Source organism: Salmo salar, chromosome ssa10 (genome assembly GCF_905237065.1).
Source record: "Salmo salar chromosome ssa10, Ssal_v3.1, whole genome shotgun sequence".
NCBI classification, from domain to species: domain Eukaryota; kingdom Metazoa; phylum Chordata; class Actinopteri; order Salmoniformes; family Salmonidae; genus Salmo; species Salmo salar.
In genome coordinates, this window is record NC_059451.1 from 21,441,308 (window position 1) to 21,461,230 (window position 19,923).

The window sequence follows — 19,923 nt, forward strand, 5'->3', positions numbered from 1 at the left end:
CTGAGTGTATATTTTTGTTAACGGCTGTCACCAAACTTTTAACAAATGGCACCTCAGCAGCCCGGAGCCTGGAAAAACCCTGCTCGGAAATGAAGCACCTGCATCATAAATCTTGGAAAGTTACAATAATTTGCAATTCACTCCCTCATCAAAGGCAATATTACCCTAATTTATTATCTCCCTGCGCACGGGCCCGCAAAGGCCGTGGAGATAAGAGTTTATCAGGAGGGGGATTGATTTTCATTAACTGATAATAAAGATGAACTGCCGGGCTCGCACACTGACCAAGAGCCACAATTTATTGGAATTGGGCCAATTTATTTCATGTGCTAGTGGTTCTAATTTTGGTCCGCCCTTTTTCCCCTGCTCTTCAGAATGTTCTTCCTTCATTCATTACCATAGCAACCCAGCCCTACTGTTAATGTCACTACATCTTTTGATGCATCAACACAACGATTTTTAAAACACAGGCCAATGTGTCAAGTCAGCGATAACATCTGTTTATTTTCTTGTGTCTTGCTAAGACATGGTATATTTTCAAGGATATACTCTACTCTTTGTCAATGTTGCATGAATGTGCCATGATTTGTATACATTGCACTGATAGCCTGTGTAATGTATATGTTATGAGTGTCTTTATTTGTAACACAATCATTTTGACTTGTTCCTGCCAACACTCATCATCATTCCCTCCGGTTATTGTTACCCATCCAAATTTTCCCCAAAATATATCATATCCCCAGGTTAAGTCCAATAACCATACAATCAGAAGTTACCTACTAAATAGCAGAGCACTGGGTCCACAGTCTTTAGGATGACAGATCATTTCAATCACTCTACACCTTGCCTCATTAGGTTTCTATATGAGTATACAATGAATACATTTCCCCACCTACTGCCTGGCTCTATGGTACACTGTGAATTCTAGAACAGATTCCTATCAGATACATCCTAATTTCCCACAAATGATCATGTGAGCTTGTTTTCTTAAGGTCTTGGAGGCGTGTCTCTGAAGAATGCATGTGATTGGTGCTGCTGGTAACGTGCTGAAAGGGCATAAGGCCATCAGTGATAATGGCCATTTCCGCACACTCAATTACCCTATACCTAGAAAATTACCCTAGAAATATTCCAAGAAAAAGGTTGCAACATTTATAGACATAAAATGCCTTCAGGACAGGGATGGACACCTAGCTGTTGGTGCAACGACTCCCCTTCTTGGTGGTGTAGTTATGCATTTATTACACATGAGAATGCAACATCCAGTTTGAAATTTTATTGTAAAATTGAAAAAAAGGAGAGAAAGAGAAAAGCCCCAATAAGCATTTCTTTTTATACACACCTTATCTTAACAGAACAATAACATAAATAAATACAAATGAAATAAATAAACTATTAAATAAACAAATAAATAAACACATACATAATTAAATATCAAGTTCCTTACCTGATCAAATAAATAATTATAAAACCATTAAATCATTAATCATTAATATGAAATAATCTAAGCAGCAAGTATTCAAGAAATTTCAACGGGGAAAAAATGTTTGGTTTCTCAGGCTATTACAGAACACATATTTAATTTTTTTTTATATATAAAAAGGTACTGCTTCCCTTTTCAGTTAACCATGCTGTACTGAGCCCATCAAGCAGATAGGTGGAGCTCTCCTCTTTGAAAAAACCTGTAAACAGCATTTTTCTGGTCCAGGTCTAGAGAATAGCATTGAAATGCTTCCCTTGCCCCACAACATGTCAGTAAAGTCTACTAAACAGATTCAATACTTTTGTTATATATTTTTGTATGCTTTGTGCTGAGAAACCAGAAGTTTAACATCTTTATAAAGCAAAAACCCTCCCCTCCCAGCCCTCCCAATTCCACCCACCATAATACCCGAAGAAAGGTCCTGTGCTGATTTTCCATAATATACAGATTTCATATTTATAATAAGCTACTATCCTTAGCATTCAAACCATAGTTAAAGAATCATATTGTTAATACGAGTAGTACCATAGTTATAATCTTTAACCCCCCTAGCCCCCCTATTGAGCATGCTCAGAGATTGAATGACCATCATGGTTAGAGAGATGGAATGACAAGGTATGAACGTGGCAGAATGGTACTACAATGAAAACACTGAAAAACATTTCACTGGCTCGAGCACGTCGTTTAAATTTTAGTGCAATGAGAATTACTGCTGTTGCCTACAAATCAGACAGGACAGCACCTGTAAACTCGCACCCCATGTGGGCAAATAATACTGGAATTGATATAAACAGTCTGCATCCACACGCCTCCGTTGCAATTATTGTACCCTTAACTTTTACCCCTCCATAAAAATTACCTCTCATTTCTCAAACGCATTACATTTCAGCCACAATTGCCATCTTTAATTTCTATTACCCAAGCTGTTGTTAAAGTCCAAATGTAATTTGATTTGAATAATTGAATAATCCCTCCAGTAAAATGTGTGTAAGAAAAGCTTTTTGGACTAAGGCTCTAGATGCTAGGGGCACATCTGTATATCACAGTTTACTAAGGTTTGCTAGTCCCGACAGGGGAGGATAAACAGAGGGGACCTACCACTGTAACTCATGAAGAGACAGTGTTCACGTTTGGCAAATACGGGTAAATATCTACCTTGCAACAACAACAAAAAACTGTCATTATGTTCTTAATCTATCTTCTCTAATGTGCTAATATTTCAACTGTTAATACGTCATCAAACATCTACTACCACATATTTGCACTGCTGCATATGAATATCGTGAATCCGTCATCTGCTATTGGCTTTTCTTCCTTTTTTAGCTTTACAAAATGAACATTTTAATGTCTGATGGAGGAATTAAACATAGGTTGTCCCTTTATAAACGCACTCGGCTGAGATTTGGCAACTCTGATGTTGATAAAGCCATTACAGCACTTTGACAGCATATAACAACTCCAGCCGTTTGTAGCTTTCAGTGGTCAAGTTTAGTATGCATTGTCCTTTTGGTTTCAATGCTGAGGCTTACATTCAGAACTCTTCAGAGAGCACTAAATATACATGCTGGTACTTGCTCAGTCACACCCTCGCAGTCAAATTCTCATTCAGATGGTTTGTTGCCCAGTCATTCAAGCAGATATGCCATTTGCCAGACATCAGACAGACGGGATGTGTGGTGGAAAAGAACAGCGTCTAAATATTCAGAGTGAGCAGGGCACAGGGCAGTGCTCAGAGAGCAGGAGAGAGAAAGGGAGGGGGATAGAAAGAGGGTGGGAGGGGGAGAGAGAGAGAGAGGAGATAGAGGCCTTTCCTCAGTGGTAGATGGATCGGCGTCAGAGGAGAATGAGTATGATGATTGAATGGCTTTGCGATGGAAATTTGAAAAGGGAATAGAGTTGAGTAGAAATACTGCTACAACGTAAATCTGCAAACCGATTTCATCTCAAACATATCATTAGGGTAAAACATGTTCATATTTCATAGGAATAGTATATTCTACTGCTTTAACAGTTTACTTTTTACTAATACTCTTTAATTTATCGGCTCCATCTGGCTATAGGCGTTGCCAACTATTAGACAACACATTATTGGTTCTTCAGGCTAATAGTACGCTGTCTGCGTCAGAGTTTGTTTTGTTGTTGTGTTCCTGTTTGTGACTCCCCTTCTGAGCAGCAGCTGCAGTAACTACACTTAACGTCAGGCCTGCTGCAGTCTAATTGATGGATCATTTTGCTCTTAATTTGACCTCCTAAGGCTGCTAAAGCCAAGCTGTTCCTCATGGTGTAAGAGTTCTCCTCTCAGTGTGCTATTATTCCCACCGGAAAGATTGCATCTGCTCTTTAGTTAAGTCCCATCTACAGCAGGCAGGAAGGCAGGCACGCTGGAAGGACTACACTACACTTGCTCCTCCGTTTGACCTCATTGTTTGCCGCTATGCTAAATAAACTCTACGGACTATTTGTTTCCATTCCAGGAATGATACAGTGCCCTCGGAAAGTATTCAGACCCCTTGACCTTTTCTACATTTTGTTACGTTACAGCCTTATTCTAAAATGGATTAAATAAATGTTTTTCCTCAGCAATCTACACACAATACCCCATAATGACAAAGCAAAAACAGGCTTTTAGAAATGTTTGCAAATTTATTAAAAATAAAAACAGATACCTTCTTTACATAAGTATTCAGACCCTTTGCTATGAGACTCGAAATTGAGCTCAGGTGCATCCTGTTTCCATTGATCATCCTTCAGATGTTTCTACAACTTGATTGGAGTCCACCTGTGGTAAATTCAATTGATTGGACATGATTTGGAAAGGCACACACCTGTCTATATAAGGTCCCACAGTTGACAGTGCATGTCAGGGCAAAAAACAAGCCATGAGGTTGAAGGAATTGTCCGTAGAGCTCCAAGACTGTTTCGAGGCACAGATCTGGGGAAGGGTACCAAAAAATGTCTGCAGCATTGAAGGTCCCCGAGAACACTGTGGAACCACCAAGACTCTTCCTAGAGGTGGCTGCCCAACCAAACTGGCCAATCGGGGGAGAAGGGCCTTGGTCAGGGAGGTGACCAAGAACCCGATGGTCACTCTGACAGAGCTCTAGAGTTCCTCTGTGGAGATGGGAGAACCTTCCAGAAGGACAACCATCTCTGCAGCACTCCACCAATCAGGCCTTTATGGTAGAGTGGCCAGACGGAAGTCACTCCTCAGTAAAAGCACATGACAGCCCGCTTGGAGTTTTCCAAATGGCACCTAAAGAAACAAGATTCTCTGGTCTGATGAAACCAAGATTGAACTCTTTAGCCTGAATACCAAGCGTCACGTCTGGAGGAAACCTGGCACCATCCCTACGGTGAAGCATGGTGGTGGCAGCATCATGCTGTGGCGATGTTTTTCAGAGGCATGGACTAGGAGGCTAGTCAGGATCAAGGAAAAGATGAACGGAGCAAAGTACAGAGCGATCCTTGATGAAAACCTGCTCCAGAGCGCTTAGGACCTCAGACTGGGGCGAAGGTTCACCTTCCAACATGACAACGACCCTAAGCACACAGCTAAGACAACGCAGGAGTGGCTTCGGGACAAGTCTCTGAATGTCCTTGAGTGGCCCAGCCAGAGCCTGGACTTGAACCCCATCGAACATCTCTGAAGAGACCAGAAAATAGCTTTGCAGCAATGCTCCCCATCCAACCTGACAGAGCTTGAGAGGATCTGCAGAGAGCAATGGTAGAAACTCCCCAAATACAGGTGTGCCAAGCTTGGAGGGTCATACCGAAGAAGACTCAAGTGTAATTGCTGCCAAAAGTAACTCAACAAAGTGCTGAATAAAGGGTATGAATACTTCGGTAAATGTAATATTTCATTAAAAAATAAAAAACTGTTTCTGCTTTGTCAATATAGGGTATTGTGTGAAGATTGATGAGGAAAAATAACAATTTAATACATTTTAGAATAAAGCTGTAACGTAACAAAATATGTAAAAAGTCAAGGGGTCTGAATACTTTCTGAATGCACTGTATATGTCATGTGTTTAAAAGTATAGCGTTCTGTCTCACAGTCACAAACAGGCCCACAGTACATGTGTGTCAGTCTAGGCCCTCCCTGAAGCAGTAAGAGAAGGGGGCAAGGTGCTGCTGCATTTATCATGCATGCACTGTGTGGAAAATGAACTCTGTCAGTCAGTCAATTCATTCGAAATGCCAATGTGTAATTGATTGTGTATCTCGTGCCCCGCAGTGCTGCTCTCCATCTGATCAATATTAGCATTATCCTAATTATGTTGCGAGTTAGGTCTCAGGTCCCCGTAAACTGATGGTCCCTATTAAAAGAGATGTGCTTGAGCAGGGAGGACCCCCCCCCCCTGCAGAGAGCAGCTGGAGAAAGCTGGCAGCGGTAGGGGGCAGGACCCAGTAGGCACTGCAACGCCTGGTTGGCAATTTTATAACCATTGTCAGGGTAATTTGTATATTTTATTAACCAGTTAAAGATGTTGAGCTCCTTTACTGCTCCGTATCCACACTACCGGGTGGCACTTTTACAGCTGTGCTTTATGGTCAGATTATCTGTATTATCAGTGCTTTAATGACACTGCCTCGCTTTTTCCTGACACGGAATGCCTTTTTCTGCAATAAAAAAAAGATGGTGGTCTACAAGGACAATACATCACAATGGAACGCAGTGCGCTGACAGGGGGACTAGAAACAGCAGAAGATTGAAAATATTGTTCAATACACTGTATGTCTTGAATGTTTGGTTTGACACAATTTCCGGGATATCTTTTGGCACTACAGTGTGGCGCTTTATGAGCAGCTACTCAGAGTTGCTTTGTTTCTTCAACACAGAGAAGTTACTAGAGAGATATGTCCAAGATGATGAGTCCAGATTTGGAATGATGACTGCTAACAGCAGATCTGAACATGCCCGAAACAATCTCTAATCCACATATTCTACGTCCACTAAAATAGTATAGCTTTTAAAATATTTTTTTATTTTTTTTATTTTTAAATATTCTCAAACCCAGTAGCTATAAATGTAAAAGGAAAATAAAAGAAAAACCCCTTTTCCTGCTCCAACCTGAAGCTAGTAACTTTCTTCTTAAGTTTTAACTTGTAACATTATTAGTAGTAGTTTGTAGTATTAGTATCATTAATACTATATTATATTACTGTTGAGAGCAATAAAAATGTTTGGTCCTTTGGTCCCTTAGGGGTGAAAGATTTTCAGTTGTACTGTAGCTAATGGAAACCTCAGTGACCCCAGAAAGTCATAGTCTGGCGCTTGCTGAGAGATGGTGAGAGAATAAGAGAAAGAGGGAAAGAGAAAGAAAGTCCATCAGTGGGACAGAATAGCTTCTTTTTTTCCACTGTTTTTCTTGATCTTCAAGTGTTAACCCTCATTTATCCAGTATAGTAAAAGCCACAAGCGCCTCTTTCTTTATATATATGTGTATATAATACGTATATACAAATCTATTTGTTGTTGCTGCTTTATGTTTGTTTGTTGCTTAATTAACAATTCAAGTCTCAACAAGAAAAGTTTCACATCTTTTTTCAGTTTTTTTTTTACTTCTCTTGTATTTCTTGCACTGTGCAGTTTGTTGCGTTGAAGTCCTTCGGTGTAGCTGCTGCCAACTCCTTCACACCTTCTTCAATCTCTTCATCATTGCAATAGCCTACGTCTTCTTCATAAGTAAATGCTGATATGTCTTCGAAAATTCCTTGTGTGGATTTTTTTTAAACATAATTTTTGTTTTCAAAGAAAAAAAGTTGAACTCCTCCAAGATATCTTCAGTTGTCCTCAAAACCTAAAAAATAGAGATCAAAATGTGAGGTTCTAAGCTCTGGTACAATGATCCAGTTCGACTCTGAAGAAAGCTCAAGCTAGATTTATTAAACCATACTGGGTCATACAGCTGCAAAGACAAGGTATGATTACACAAGCACATATATTTATTATGTCCTATTAGGCAGGGTCAACTCCTTACAGCCAATACATCTCTGTTGCTAGTCAGGAACTGAACTGGTTCCTCTCACTGGTGTAGTCATGGCCCTGCCTGATGAAAGAACCTTCATGTGCATGGAGGTGTGTGCGTGTGAGATAGGACAGTAGTAGGACGGCAGTTGGACAGTCGTTGGGGTGGGCCCCTCTGGCACCCCTCCCAGAGGTTTTCCTCACTTCATCTGTTGACTTGACCTCGAGCCAAATTCCTCGCTCCTCCCTAGTTCCACAGCTGGCCTGCCTTTTCAGGAACTGAAACTAGACTGTTGCCCTTTGCCTCCCTCCTTAAGATCATTGATGTTCAACAATAACATGTTTGAACAGAATATAAACTTTCTGCACTTCCCCGTGTCTCACTCAGTAACTTTCCATACACCACCTTCCAATTCACCCTCCATTGACCCCAACATATATATTCCTTATACATGTAAAGTAATCAATACGTTCTAGTATGGTAACATGAATAAGTATGTTTCAAGCTAGAATCCAACAAAGCCATGATTAGATCTAGCTTGCTTTTATTTGAATGTTTGACATTTCTTGATGAATAGATTTTACTTTTTTGTTTAAATAGTTAAATTATGTCCATGATATCAGTGTGATGGTTTGGAGAAAGCCAGCCCACATTTGCAAATCAATCTATCTTTGTCTATCATGATGACAGATATCCTATTTCTAGTTGACAGGCATTCTATAAGTCTGAGTCTATAAGAAAGTCCACTGGGCTTACCTGTGCTGTTGCAGGGAATACTGAGGGCTAGGTTGTGTCAGTAAGGGCGGCTGGCATCCTTCGGTCGTTTTAACTGGACTTTCAACCTCTTCATTCCAATCTGAAAGCCGTTCATGGCTTGAATAGCTGCCTGTGCACTAGCTGGGTTGTCGAAGCTCACAAACCCTAGGAGAAAAGACAGGAAAAGTCTATTAGCCTAAAAGCTAAAACGGTCAATATGGAAAAGTAGCCAAATAAGTATCCAACGACTTAAATTATGAGGAAACAAATAAAAGATTTCAGACAATGCACTCGCTCAATCAAATAGCATTATGCATGGACTATCTCAGATTATATCAAAGGGATTATTTTGATGGGAACCAAAGTAATATTTGGAACAATATTTAACATTTCCTGTCATTTGAACCATTTTGCTTCTCAATGTAGCTTTGTGCAAACACTATCAAATGCTCTTGATTATAAATCAATGAGCATGCCATTGTGGCTGTTCCACTTGCACAGAGAAGCAGAACCCACACAGGCGAACATAGAGACAGGCCGACGCAGAAGCACATCCGTACCGCGCCAGACACTCAAGTCCAAACTCATGCTGAGCATCCTGTTTCCATCAAGTGTAAAAATAAAGCCTTGAAAGTCAATGACCAGAAACTGCAGTGGAGTGTGGCTCCGGTTGATGCACTCCCCAGCGTCTATAGTGTCATTAGGAACAGTCGATGACCCATGGAAAAACAGCAGGAGCCTCCCCAGGTCCCCTGACACCTGGGAGGGGAGGTGTCTGCCTACGCTGCCCCATTAGGGGGATGGGTTACGGGGGACAGAGGGAGGCGGAGAGGATGAGAGGGGTGCCCTAGGCCGGCCCTGCCACGAATAACAGGGAAAGATGTGGACTTAAAGCAGGTTTAAGGGGAGCTCTTAATGTCAGCTTTTCTCCCTGCACCATCAGTCTGGGTTTATCCCTCTCCCTGCCTTCTACATTAATTACCCTACAGAGCAGCCCAGTCCCCAGACCTAACATTACATTGTAAATGCATAGTGTATTAGTCAATACTGCAAATTTATATGTTATTAAGTCCCCCCTGAGAGCCGGGCGGCAATCAATTTTGCCCAGGGATGTGCGGCTCCCTGAATTGAAAACAAATGTTGATCTATAATTGTCCTTTGCCTTACCCTCCTTTTTTCTCCCCCCTCCCTTCATCCCCACTTTTTTTTCAAGCCCAAAGGCAGGTCTGGTCTGTGGGTTGGCAGAGCCAAGTGGGACCAGGGCCAGGTTGGCGTGTGAATCAGCCCCAGTGCGCCCTGGGTATTGGGAAGTAGTGGGGTAACAGAGCGGTGATCTGGATGCTGATACAGCAGAAGCCCTCACATGAGTTTTCAGGTCAATTTCACATCCACACAGTAATACAGTGGCACAGGGACTGTGACTACATACATGGTATTCCCAAGATTTGCTGTCAACAAAATAGCTAAAAGCTTTTCAAACTCAAAAGACATGCTTAGTAAGATAAGAAGGGAAATATAGGCTACCAACTTGTTTAATGTAAAAGTTACATTTTGTTGAAGTAGCACAGGAATCATACTATCATGATAATATATAAAAATGTAAATATTTAAGTACAGATTGCCTTTTTTGCGATACATGAAATGATATTTAAGATAATAGATTGATCGATAGAACAAACATAGACCCTCTCTCTATGACCTACTGTACTATAGCTCCATTACAAAACTCACCGAAGCATTTGCTCTGGTTGGTGGCTCGGTCCATGAAGACCTTGGAGGAGATGACGCTCCCGAAAGGCAGAAACATCTGCATGAGTTCATTATCTCCAAACTCCTGTGGCAGGTGGTAGATGAACAGGTTACAGCCCTCAGGCCCTGCGAACACACAGAAACCATGGAAACCACAATCAAACCTATTTACTGCTTTGTTTACCGCTGCCTGCAGACCAGACCCACTGCTTCTCATTTGGCCGGGAAACAGATCTGAGAAGCACAACTAATGGAGTGGCAAAGAAATACATTTGTTAGGAGTTCTGTAACATTATCTTGAAATAATAACAACACGGTGTTTACCACCACAAATACAAATTGTGAATTTTCCAACTTTGATTTGATTTTGCATGGTGTGGCGGCATGACATCACTGAGGTGGCGACTTGATGATGTGTTTTCGTGGAGATGTCGAGCGGGGAGCATTAAACCTCTATTCAAGCATCTAATCTAGTCAAACATCTCAACCTTTAATCAAGACAATGGCCTACATAATAATAAATGCATATGTCTTTGAGGAAAAACTGATTGGTAATGATTTAGAAATAGTGAAACCAAAATGACATTTACACACGGTTGTCATCATAATGCTGTGTAGGACAATCAACTAAGCAGATTGAGATGTGACCTATAAATGTGTTTGAAACCAGTCAATGGATTACACAATGCAATCAACCATTAGATGCTCAAATGTAATCTCTATGTAGTCTACATTTTGGAAAAGGTTAAAGCTAAAGTCAATCCTGCTAGACTGCATCACATGCAAAGATGCTAAGATGACAATGCTTGATTACTTTTCTTTCCCCCCAGATAATACCTTCATGCAGCTACAGTACTATGTAACACTTTCTAAAAAGGGAACATTTAATCACTGCATTATAACACCTAGACAATATTACCAGGAAAGTGTAATACCAAAATCTGAAAGACAATATTGCAATGAAGCAATCACAGTGAATATTTAACTATTTATAATAGTGTAGTACAATAGTTGTAAAAGAGTGTTAGTAATATTGTTCTCTCACCCTCACCTTCTCTCTGTTGCTGCTGCTGGATGACCTGTGATGGCTGAGGCAGTGTCTGGCCTATGGGAGTCAGTGTGCCAGCTGGGTAGATAGCTACAACACATTGAAGGGGAAACACAGAGAGAATCAAGGGGGTTTATGGAGAAAATAAACAAGGGGGCATGTCAGCACTGCTGTAGGATTGGTCATCACTGAATACTCAAACTATTTGTGTAAATATTTATAACAATCTTTATTATAGTAATCTTTATTATCGTTGCTGTATGCTTTCAGTTACAGTATTGCAGTTTGTCATTCATTATACAATGGGTGGGTATAATTCTGGATGTTGATTGGTTAAAACTGCATTCCAGCCGGTGTCTATTTCACAAGTTACCACTGGCTAAAGCTATGACGTTGAAATGCCTATTTACTATGTTCCATCTCACTGCGCAATCCACTGTCTCATCAGCCCAGCCAGACAATTTATAAACTTGATCTCCACTATAAAAAGCATCTAGACATTATCTCACATTTCTTTTAGACTAGAAATTGGTTTTCAACAGCTGAGATTTGTATAAACCTTGCTGTCTGTCTCTGACATTTGCAACATTGTTTCAATAATATTGAAATTCGATCTCCAGCTGTCCCATAGTAATGAAAGTGTCTGGAGTCGGGACAAGACAGACAGGCAGACAGATCTTCTCAGCCACTCGAAATCATGAATCAGCTGGCATCATTTTTATGGATACATACAAAGAAATACGAATAGAAAACAGGTAAAATAAAACAAAATACAGCTAGTTTGGAGTCTTTCCAGCGTCAGTTTAAAATGATTGGCGTTAGCTGTGCTGTTGGCTAGTTCCTCTGAACAACAGTGTCCTGACAAGATAGCACAGCTTCTATGCCTGGCGAAATCGCGCATAATTGTTATGGATGTATCCAAATGTCACCAGAAAGCAGCTTTAACAAACACAAATGCAGCTACTTTGCTGTTACTCTGGCTGCACTGTTTGACGTGACTGTACGTTTTCCGTAGTTGGCTAGCTAGCAAGCAAGGAATAGGAACGTTGCCAGCCAGTATGGCATTTAGAACAAACGACTGGGTCCAAAGATACAGAACAACAAGACTTAACGACTGGGTCCATAGATACAGAACAACAAGACTTAACGACTGGGTCCATAGATACAGAACAACAAGACTTAACGACTGGGTCCATAGAGACAGAACAACAAGACTTAACGACTGGGTCCATAGATACAGAACAACAAGACTTAACGACTGGGTCGCGTGACTTGCAACCGAACCATAGAATGAACGACCAGCCTGCTTGGGTAGCAGCCCTAAATCTGTGTCGGGACTATATCTCGTGGAAGGATGAAATAGTATGAATTCATCAAAATAATGTTTTTTTTTATGAGAATATGTCAATCATTATTTGAATATGTTAGTAACCCGTTGTATAAAAGTGATAATGCCTTCAAAGACCGTGCAATATATCCTCCAATCACCGGCTTCTCTGCATTATCACTTAAATGTAGCATGTACGGGATAATCAACGAGGGGCTATGCGTTCTATGGAAGATAATGAACTATGTGGAAGGTGTGTTGCAAGACACGCTAGAAATGTGTTGTTCAACATCCACTGAAGTAGCGCGCAAGTTTACTAGATAGCGACAGTAGTTGCCGTGGTAACCAAACAAACACTTACTAGTTTAGCTAACCAAACCATCAGTTCTAGCTTGCCATTATGAAAATCGAATTTAACAATGCCAATAATGTTTTCAATTCGACTTTTGCTTTCAAAAGCAGCACACACATAGAACATGTAAGAATGAACTATAGCCCCTGAATTCTTCCGTGCAAATATACCATGCCTTATACTGAAATAATGAGCGCCCTAGTATTCCCTTCAAAACAATCAGAAACAAGTATTAAACAATTCCATGGTATAATCTGCATTATAAACTGGGTGGTTCGAGGCTGAATGCTGATTGGCTGTATCTATAACCGTATTCCACGGGTATGACAAAACATTTATTTTTACTGCTCTAATTATGTTGGTAACCAGTTTATAATAGCAATAAGCACCTCGGGGTTCGCGTTGCATCGAGCATAAGAACAGCCCTTAGCCATGGTATATTGGCCATATACCACGCCCCCTCGTGCATTTTGCTTAATTACACTGTGGCATTGTTGAATACTAGTTTCTGATTGGCTTGAAGGGCATTCTAGAGCGTGCATTATTTCCCAATAATGAACGGTATATCAGCATGGTAGAATCAATGGCTATAATTAATTCTTACATGTTTTGTTTGAGCCGAATTGAAAACATTATTGGCATTGTTGAATTCGATTTTCATAATAGCAAGCTAGAACTGATGGTTTTGTCAAAGATTTTTTACAACTAAAGCTCATTGTCCTATCTGTGGTTTGGTTAGCTAAACTAGTGAGTCTGTTTGTTTGGTTACCACAGCAACTACTGTAGCTATCTACTATTCAGTAGATGTTGAACAACACATTTCTACAGGCAAATTAACACATTCCTAGTGGCAAATGTGTTGCTTTATAGCCATGGTATGAAAGGGATAATCAACTCTGCTAACGCGTCGTGGAACACACTTTGCACGTCGTTCATTATTTTCACATAGAACTCATAGCCCCTCGTTGATTACCCCTTACATAATGTTAACTGGTAGAGATGAAGTAGCAAATGTGTTGTAAGAAAGTAGTGTAGGGTTTCATTACCATGCTACAAAAAAATGCGTCATATTCATTTACTGCACCTCAGTTTGGTATGAGTCTTGAGGTCTTATCTCAGTGTGTACATAAGGCCTACCTGTGTATTGCTGTACTCCGGTGAAGGCTTGCTGGAGGGTGTCTGCGGCGGTGGGGCTCTGGGTGGAGTAGGACGGCAGGCCGTTGCTGTACATGGTCTCCACGGCGGGATGTCCGTTGGGCTGATGGTGGGGGATGCCCGTGAAGCCGTTGACGATGGGAGTGACGATGCTGGGAGTGGTGATGTTGGCTGGTGGAGAGCTAAGGCCTGCCGAGACAAGGACATTTCTACTTTTACAGACTATCGAACACACACACACACACACACACACACACACACACACACACACACACACACACACACACACACACACACACACACACACACACACACACACACACACACACACACACACACACACGTTTGCTCGCTACACATCCTCTCCATCACAAGGACAGGATTCCTACACGAAACTGTCACATAGCAGGCGCTGGTGGTGACACATCCCGCTGGATCACTGGGAAGTCAACCTGTGAAAAATGAGCCTGTCTGTAGTGTTTGTGCGATAGCCTGCTGGCTCCGAGTGCGAGCGGGATGATGAAACCGCTATGCAACTCCAGTAAGATTCTGACGAGATAGGGGAGATTACAGTGAAACATTTACTCAGTGTGGACGCGGGTAGCCTACTCTCTTTATATATCATGAAAAAGATCAGATAGCTTGGCACACCATGAGCACATAACACACACACGGACACACACACAGACACACACACACACACACACAGACACACACACACACACACACACACACACACACACACACACACACACACACACACACACACACACACACACACACAGACACACACACACAGACACACACACACACACACACACACAGACACACGGACACACACACAGACACACACACACACACACACACACACACACACACACACACACACACACACACACACACACACGGTTGCAGGATGTTTCACGGTTAGAATAGAATTGGATGCTCCTCTCTCGTTCGATGAATTTTAAACCAGCCTCTTGTTGAAAGTGTGCAATCTTGGGCGGAATGTGAATGAGTCCATTTGAGGAGGATCTCACTATGGATGATGGCTACTTTGAAAGGCTGCTCCGTGGTAGAGCATCAGCCCTCGCTGAGAAACGGGCCCCCTGGGGACCACCTTTCAATCTGGAGCCAAGACGGGATTGGACAGAAAGGCCTGTTGTCACGGAAACCCTCAGGCATGCCATCATAGCAATTTGTCCGCCTCGGTAAAGAGCCCCTAAAGAAAAGTCCACATAGGGATGGATACATACGGTGGGTATGCTATGCTGCATGGCTGGGAGTAATGCTAATGCCTTGGTAAATAGGCTGTGGCTCACACACAGAAAAACCTGCACAGAGCCATGTCAGCCTGAGACTACCCACGCACTCGGAGCACAGTTTAAGCAGTGGGGAGCCTGACACTCATGCAGCCAACCGCTGTGACCAGGGGAATTGCCCGGGTCCCGGCGAGAGCTGTTGTGTCTTTTGCACCATTTCCTTTTTTTAAGCTCCCTGCATTTGCTTGTTTCCTGCAGAACTGTGATGAATTAGACTGCAGCTCTGGCCCATTCTCTGGCGGGGCCCAGGAGACTGCTGCTCCCCGTTCTGAGGGTTCAGACAGCCAGTCTGGCCGACCACACGCACTCTATTGTACCGCGCCATAATGCAGCCTCTCCATCATCAGGGAAATTCATTTTCCAAGGCTTAGCAGTGGGCCGCGGCCGCCGTGTGCTTCAGGGTCAGCAGGCAGACGCAGCGCACGTGTGATAAGAGCCCAGAGAAAGGAGATTCTAAAAGTCACAGGGTGGGAGAGGATGCTTGTTGGGGACATTTGGCGCCAGAGAGAGCCCAGTGGATCATGGAGGAGACAGCTGCAGGGAGTCATGTACAAGTGTAATGTGAGCGACTACAGCTTCAAACTAGAAAAATAGTATTTATGGTTGTAAAATAGTAGTAGTAGTAGTAGTAGTAGTAATTGCAGTAGTAGTACTGGTAGTAATAGTGGTTTCATAGGCTATGGGTTAGTTATAGTGACATATTTTGGGGTGGTTTGTAGCTGTATAGTTGTTATAGTGGGTTATAGTGGGCTAGTTTAGTAGGCTAGAGTGAATACTATATCATCATAAGCCATAGAATGAATTACTATGATCAGGGCACCATTGGGAATGAGACCCTGGTATCAATGGGTTTTCACTAAATAATAATTTTAATAATAATAATAGAGTAATAAAAGTGTTTTTAACCTCTCTAAATGAATGGGGATACATTCTGAAAGTGTTGTAGCAATGATTTCAGTTTAGAATGTTGAAGCCTGCGTTCCACCATTGAAATGAATGGGGATACAACAAGCTTTATAGTTTGTGAAGTAGAAACGGAAGCAAAAAGCTGTGTTGAAGCCATCTAAGTTGAGTCAGTTTGTGGTGTATCCAAATTTTGCCTTTGAAATCTTTGAAGCTTTTATGCACATCTTAAACGGTTATAGTTCAAAAAGTATACATGGCATCAAAAAGCTGTATACAAGCACACTATTATAGACCAGTCTACACATTTTAGTTTGAATGGCGTTTCTAGCTTAAACGGTTGAAGACTAGTTGCGACCAGAATTTTTCCCATTCAAGTCTATGGCACCTGAAATGCATTGAGATTTCTGATTTTTTTGAAGCATCAGTGCCAGTCTGCATGTTTTAAAGTTATTTTGGTGTTGGTAGCTTTAACGGTTTGGGCCCTACAGGTGGCAATGGGAGGCGAATAATAATGATAATAATTATTATTAAGTATAAACCGTTTCTAAAGTTGTGCTTTGCTTTCAGCAAGCACACTTAATAATTAATGCTACTCAGCTCTGAGGAGAAGAGGCCGAAACTGCTCAAAAACTTGTGTGTAGATACAGTACTAAGGCATAAGTGGATTACGAAGAATATACTGAGAATCTGATTTCATTTTCCTGCATATTACTTTCCACACAACAATACCATCCCATGAACTACCGTTACTGCTCAAATATTATGTTCTTAAACATGAGCAGACCTCAACAAATGTATTTCTAGCTAGAGTAGGAGAAATATTGTACTCCACACGGTGCCATACATAACAAGACATTTCATTTTATACTCCAGTGGACATATAGCCTCGCATTGTGAAAATCATATTCATAGCGTGTTTACAATGCACACACGAGCATGTGCCTGTTTACATATGCCTGTTTACTGAATGCATTGTCCCATAATAATGACATGTTGTTTTGCACTCCAGAATGGGTAATAGGATACTACGGGTCAAGAGATTGCTTATATTTCACAACTCGGTCTTACCTGTCAGCTTTCTAAGGTTATTATACCATGAAGTGAGTCTACTACATATTCCACTTGGTTGTATGTTATGAAAGCATAATTACATTTACATTATTACCGTAGGTTCTTTGGGAAAATTGTTGTGATTGCACTGAGAAAGAAGCATAAGAGTATTTATTATGCTAATTATACATTCAAATCAACAAGGAGCACTGGACCCATTTTGGAGAGCAGGACAGTCATTATGAACACAAGGACTGTCTCTCAGCGAAGCAAGAAATAAGCATTCATAACAGATGTTTTCATTTATTGATTCAAAAACTAGGTGCATTCGTACTCGGAGGGCAAACTACACTCAAACTGTTCTGGTTGTTCAAACGTTAATGAAGAAAGGTCTAAAATGTTATAATGGGTGTAGATTAAGACTCCAAGAGAACTACTAATAATACTGAAAATTACTTTTTGTCATTAAAAGGTGTTATCCATGTTAATGTGATAAAGTCCGTCCTGAAAAAGTCCAAAATGGAGTTCTATTAGATGATGCTGAGACTATATATGGTACATATTGTATAAAATGTGATTCAATATAATGGTCTGTACGCAGCAACCCTGGTAGGATGAATGTGGCTTGTGCCAAAGGGGATATTCTGTCTGAGCTGGTATCCCATGGCTAACGTGACACACAGCTACCCAAGGTGAGGTCGCCCTGAGCCCAAGCAGGCGTTCCCACTGAGGCGTGGTGCTGCTCAGAGCCCTTCAGGGGGTCACAAACACTATGTCAAACAGCTCATTTGCTTCAACTGTGGCATTAGTCACTCTGTGGAATCGTCCTGCATCATGTTTTTGACCCCAATCCAAACCCACTTCCATCAATGACACAATCAGGGCTGAATTGAATGGGAGCGTGGTTAGGCAGGGCCCTATATGTATGTAATGGATGTATTCAGCCCATGTTGAGCAGCGCTCTGGAACGTAACATTGTGACTTTGATTACACACTTCCTGGTCATGTGATCGACCTAACAAAGGACTGCAGTTCCCCTCCCCCTATCTCTCCCCCTGGGATCGGCATTTTGTTGTTTTATTTTTGTTTCTCTTGAAGCTCAGGAAGTGCACCTGCTGAACATTATTGTCAAAAAGCATCATCATGCATCATTGTAAGGATACATGCTCTAATCAAGTCAACCATCTGGCAGGCTGCTTATACGCCATCAAGCTGAAATGCTTTACATCTGTTGATCAAATGGGTGTTTCATTGTTTTCAGAAAGCACCCCTTAACATTTCTGGCACTTTAAACTTTTTCTGCTGTGGTGCACAAGCTTTATGTTGTGATAGGCAGGCGTGCACAGAGGTGACTCAGATCATTAAAAGAGAGGGTAATGCACCACGTTTACCTCAAGATCAGCCAGGCTTTGAATGGTCATTTTTACGACACTGTTTGTAATATATGGTAATTCATGCACTGCATTGTGGGACTTAGTGAGGCGCCTGTCATCATCCAATGGACTTCTTCGGGTTATTAAGGAGATTTAGGCTAAGGTTATGAACATAGAGGCTAAAACTTTTCTATATTTGATGTCTAAGCCGCATATTTGGCACTGCTGAATTCTTTGACATATCTAAGTATAGTGGCAATGCATTGTGTAAAGATATGGAGAGTCGATGAGACAACTTTGTGGGCCAGCATCAGTAAAGAACATGAAAGCATGTCTCTAACATTTCAATTAATTATTCCACTTATTCACTGCATGAGTCTCAAAGTCTCTAAGTGGCTCTCAGCCCCCTTAAACAGACAGCCTTGCCAGTATTGTTATGTGCTCCTTCAATGAACTTTAAATAAGTCATGGCACCAGTCGACATGTGAAAGGGGAGTCTGTTGCATACATACACCAGTCTGCTGCCTATCAGCACCGACTCCAATGAATGGAATCAAAATTCCTTTCATATTTATTGTAGTCCTTGGAAATTCTCTCTCTTGCAGTGATTAATAATGCATTGGATTCAATAATAAAAGTAATCAGCAGACTGTAGCTTACACAGAAGCGTGTCAAATGCTAGACATATTTCAGCGCTTCTCGGATTTCTGAGAGGGAACACACACCATGGTGAGCTCTTTTCAATACCAAAGGCCAGTTCATTAAGCTCCTTGCATTGCAGATTGATAAGCCATTGATTCCAACCCCCTGCAAAAGCCTATTTTTCTTATGATTATAACATAGTGGATTGCTCTCTCGAACAAGGTGGTGCAGTATTATGAAGCCCTTTGAAAAGGTTAAATGTATATGAAATGAATATCTGATATGGCTCAGTATTGATTATGCACTTATGTATATTTCAAATCAGTATTATGTATTTGCTGCATACATAGTCCATACAATGTGTGCATATGAAGTGCATGTGGTGATCCTGTCTCTTGGTCTTTCATCACAGTAGTACTATACTGCAGTCACGCTTCAGTATAAATACTGAACACAACACATACGATGCAGTGGAATTCTGTCCTGTATTTGCCAACAAAGAAGAAGCACCTCAGCTAAACTTTTAATCACTGTCTTTGATTGATTACCTGTGTAAAAAAAGTGGCCACTTTGCATAAAAAAAATGTCAGTGTAAATATTTGACAAATAGCTCCTCTCCAGCCTCCACCACTACAACGCTCAACTTAGTGCATATATACAGTACACAGCATGTGCATATTGGCATGTTCCATCAGATATACATACATGCATTAAGTCATGAGCGAGAGAGAGAGATGGTCACTGACAGAACCCATTCTAACCTGTGATATAGATTTTCAGAGTAGAACGTA

General features: G+C 41.3%; 1 protein-coding gene across 11 annotated transcripts in view; it reads right to left on the bottom strand.

The window, feature by feature from the left end:
- Window positions 1-6,948: 6,948 nt before the first annotated feature.
- The window catches only part of LOC106613762 (CUGBP Elav-like family member 5), a 237,124-nt gene continuing 224,149 nt past the window's right edge, over window positions 6,949-19,923 (bottom strand). For 8 of the 11 annotated variants that reach the window (XM_014216350.2, XM_045687486.1, XM_045687487.1 and 5 more), the window contains 5 exons: window positions 13,822-14,028; window positions 11,003-11,095; window positions 9,940-10,083; window positions 8,209-8,373; window positions 6,949-7,284 (listed from right to left, as the gene is read on the bottom strand). In XM_014216350.2, coding sequence (XP_014071825.1) covers window positions 8,246-8,373; window positions 9,940-10,083; window positions 11,003-11,095; window positions 13,822-14,028 — 572 coding nt within the window. In that variant the 3' untranslated portion in view covers window positions 6,949-7,284; window positions 8,209-8,245. The remainder of the gene's footprint in view (window positions 7,285-8,208; window positions 8,374-9,939; window positions 10,084-11,002; window positions 11,096-13,821; window positions 14,029-19,923) is intronic. The other 3 variants (XM_014216351.2, XM_045687488.1, XM_045687482.1) reach the window with 1 other exon arrangement.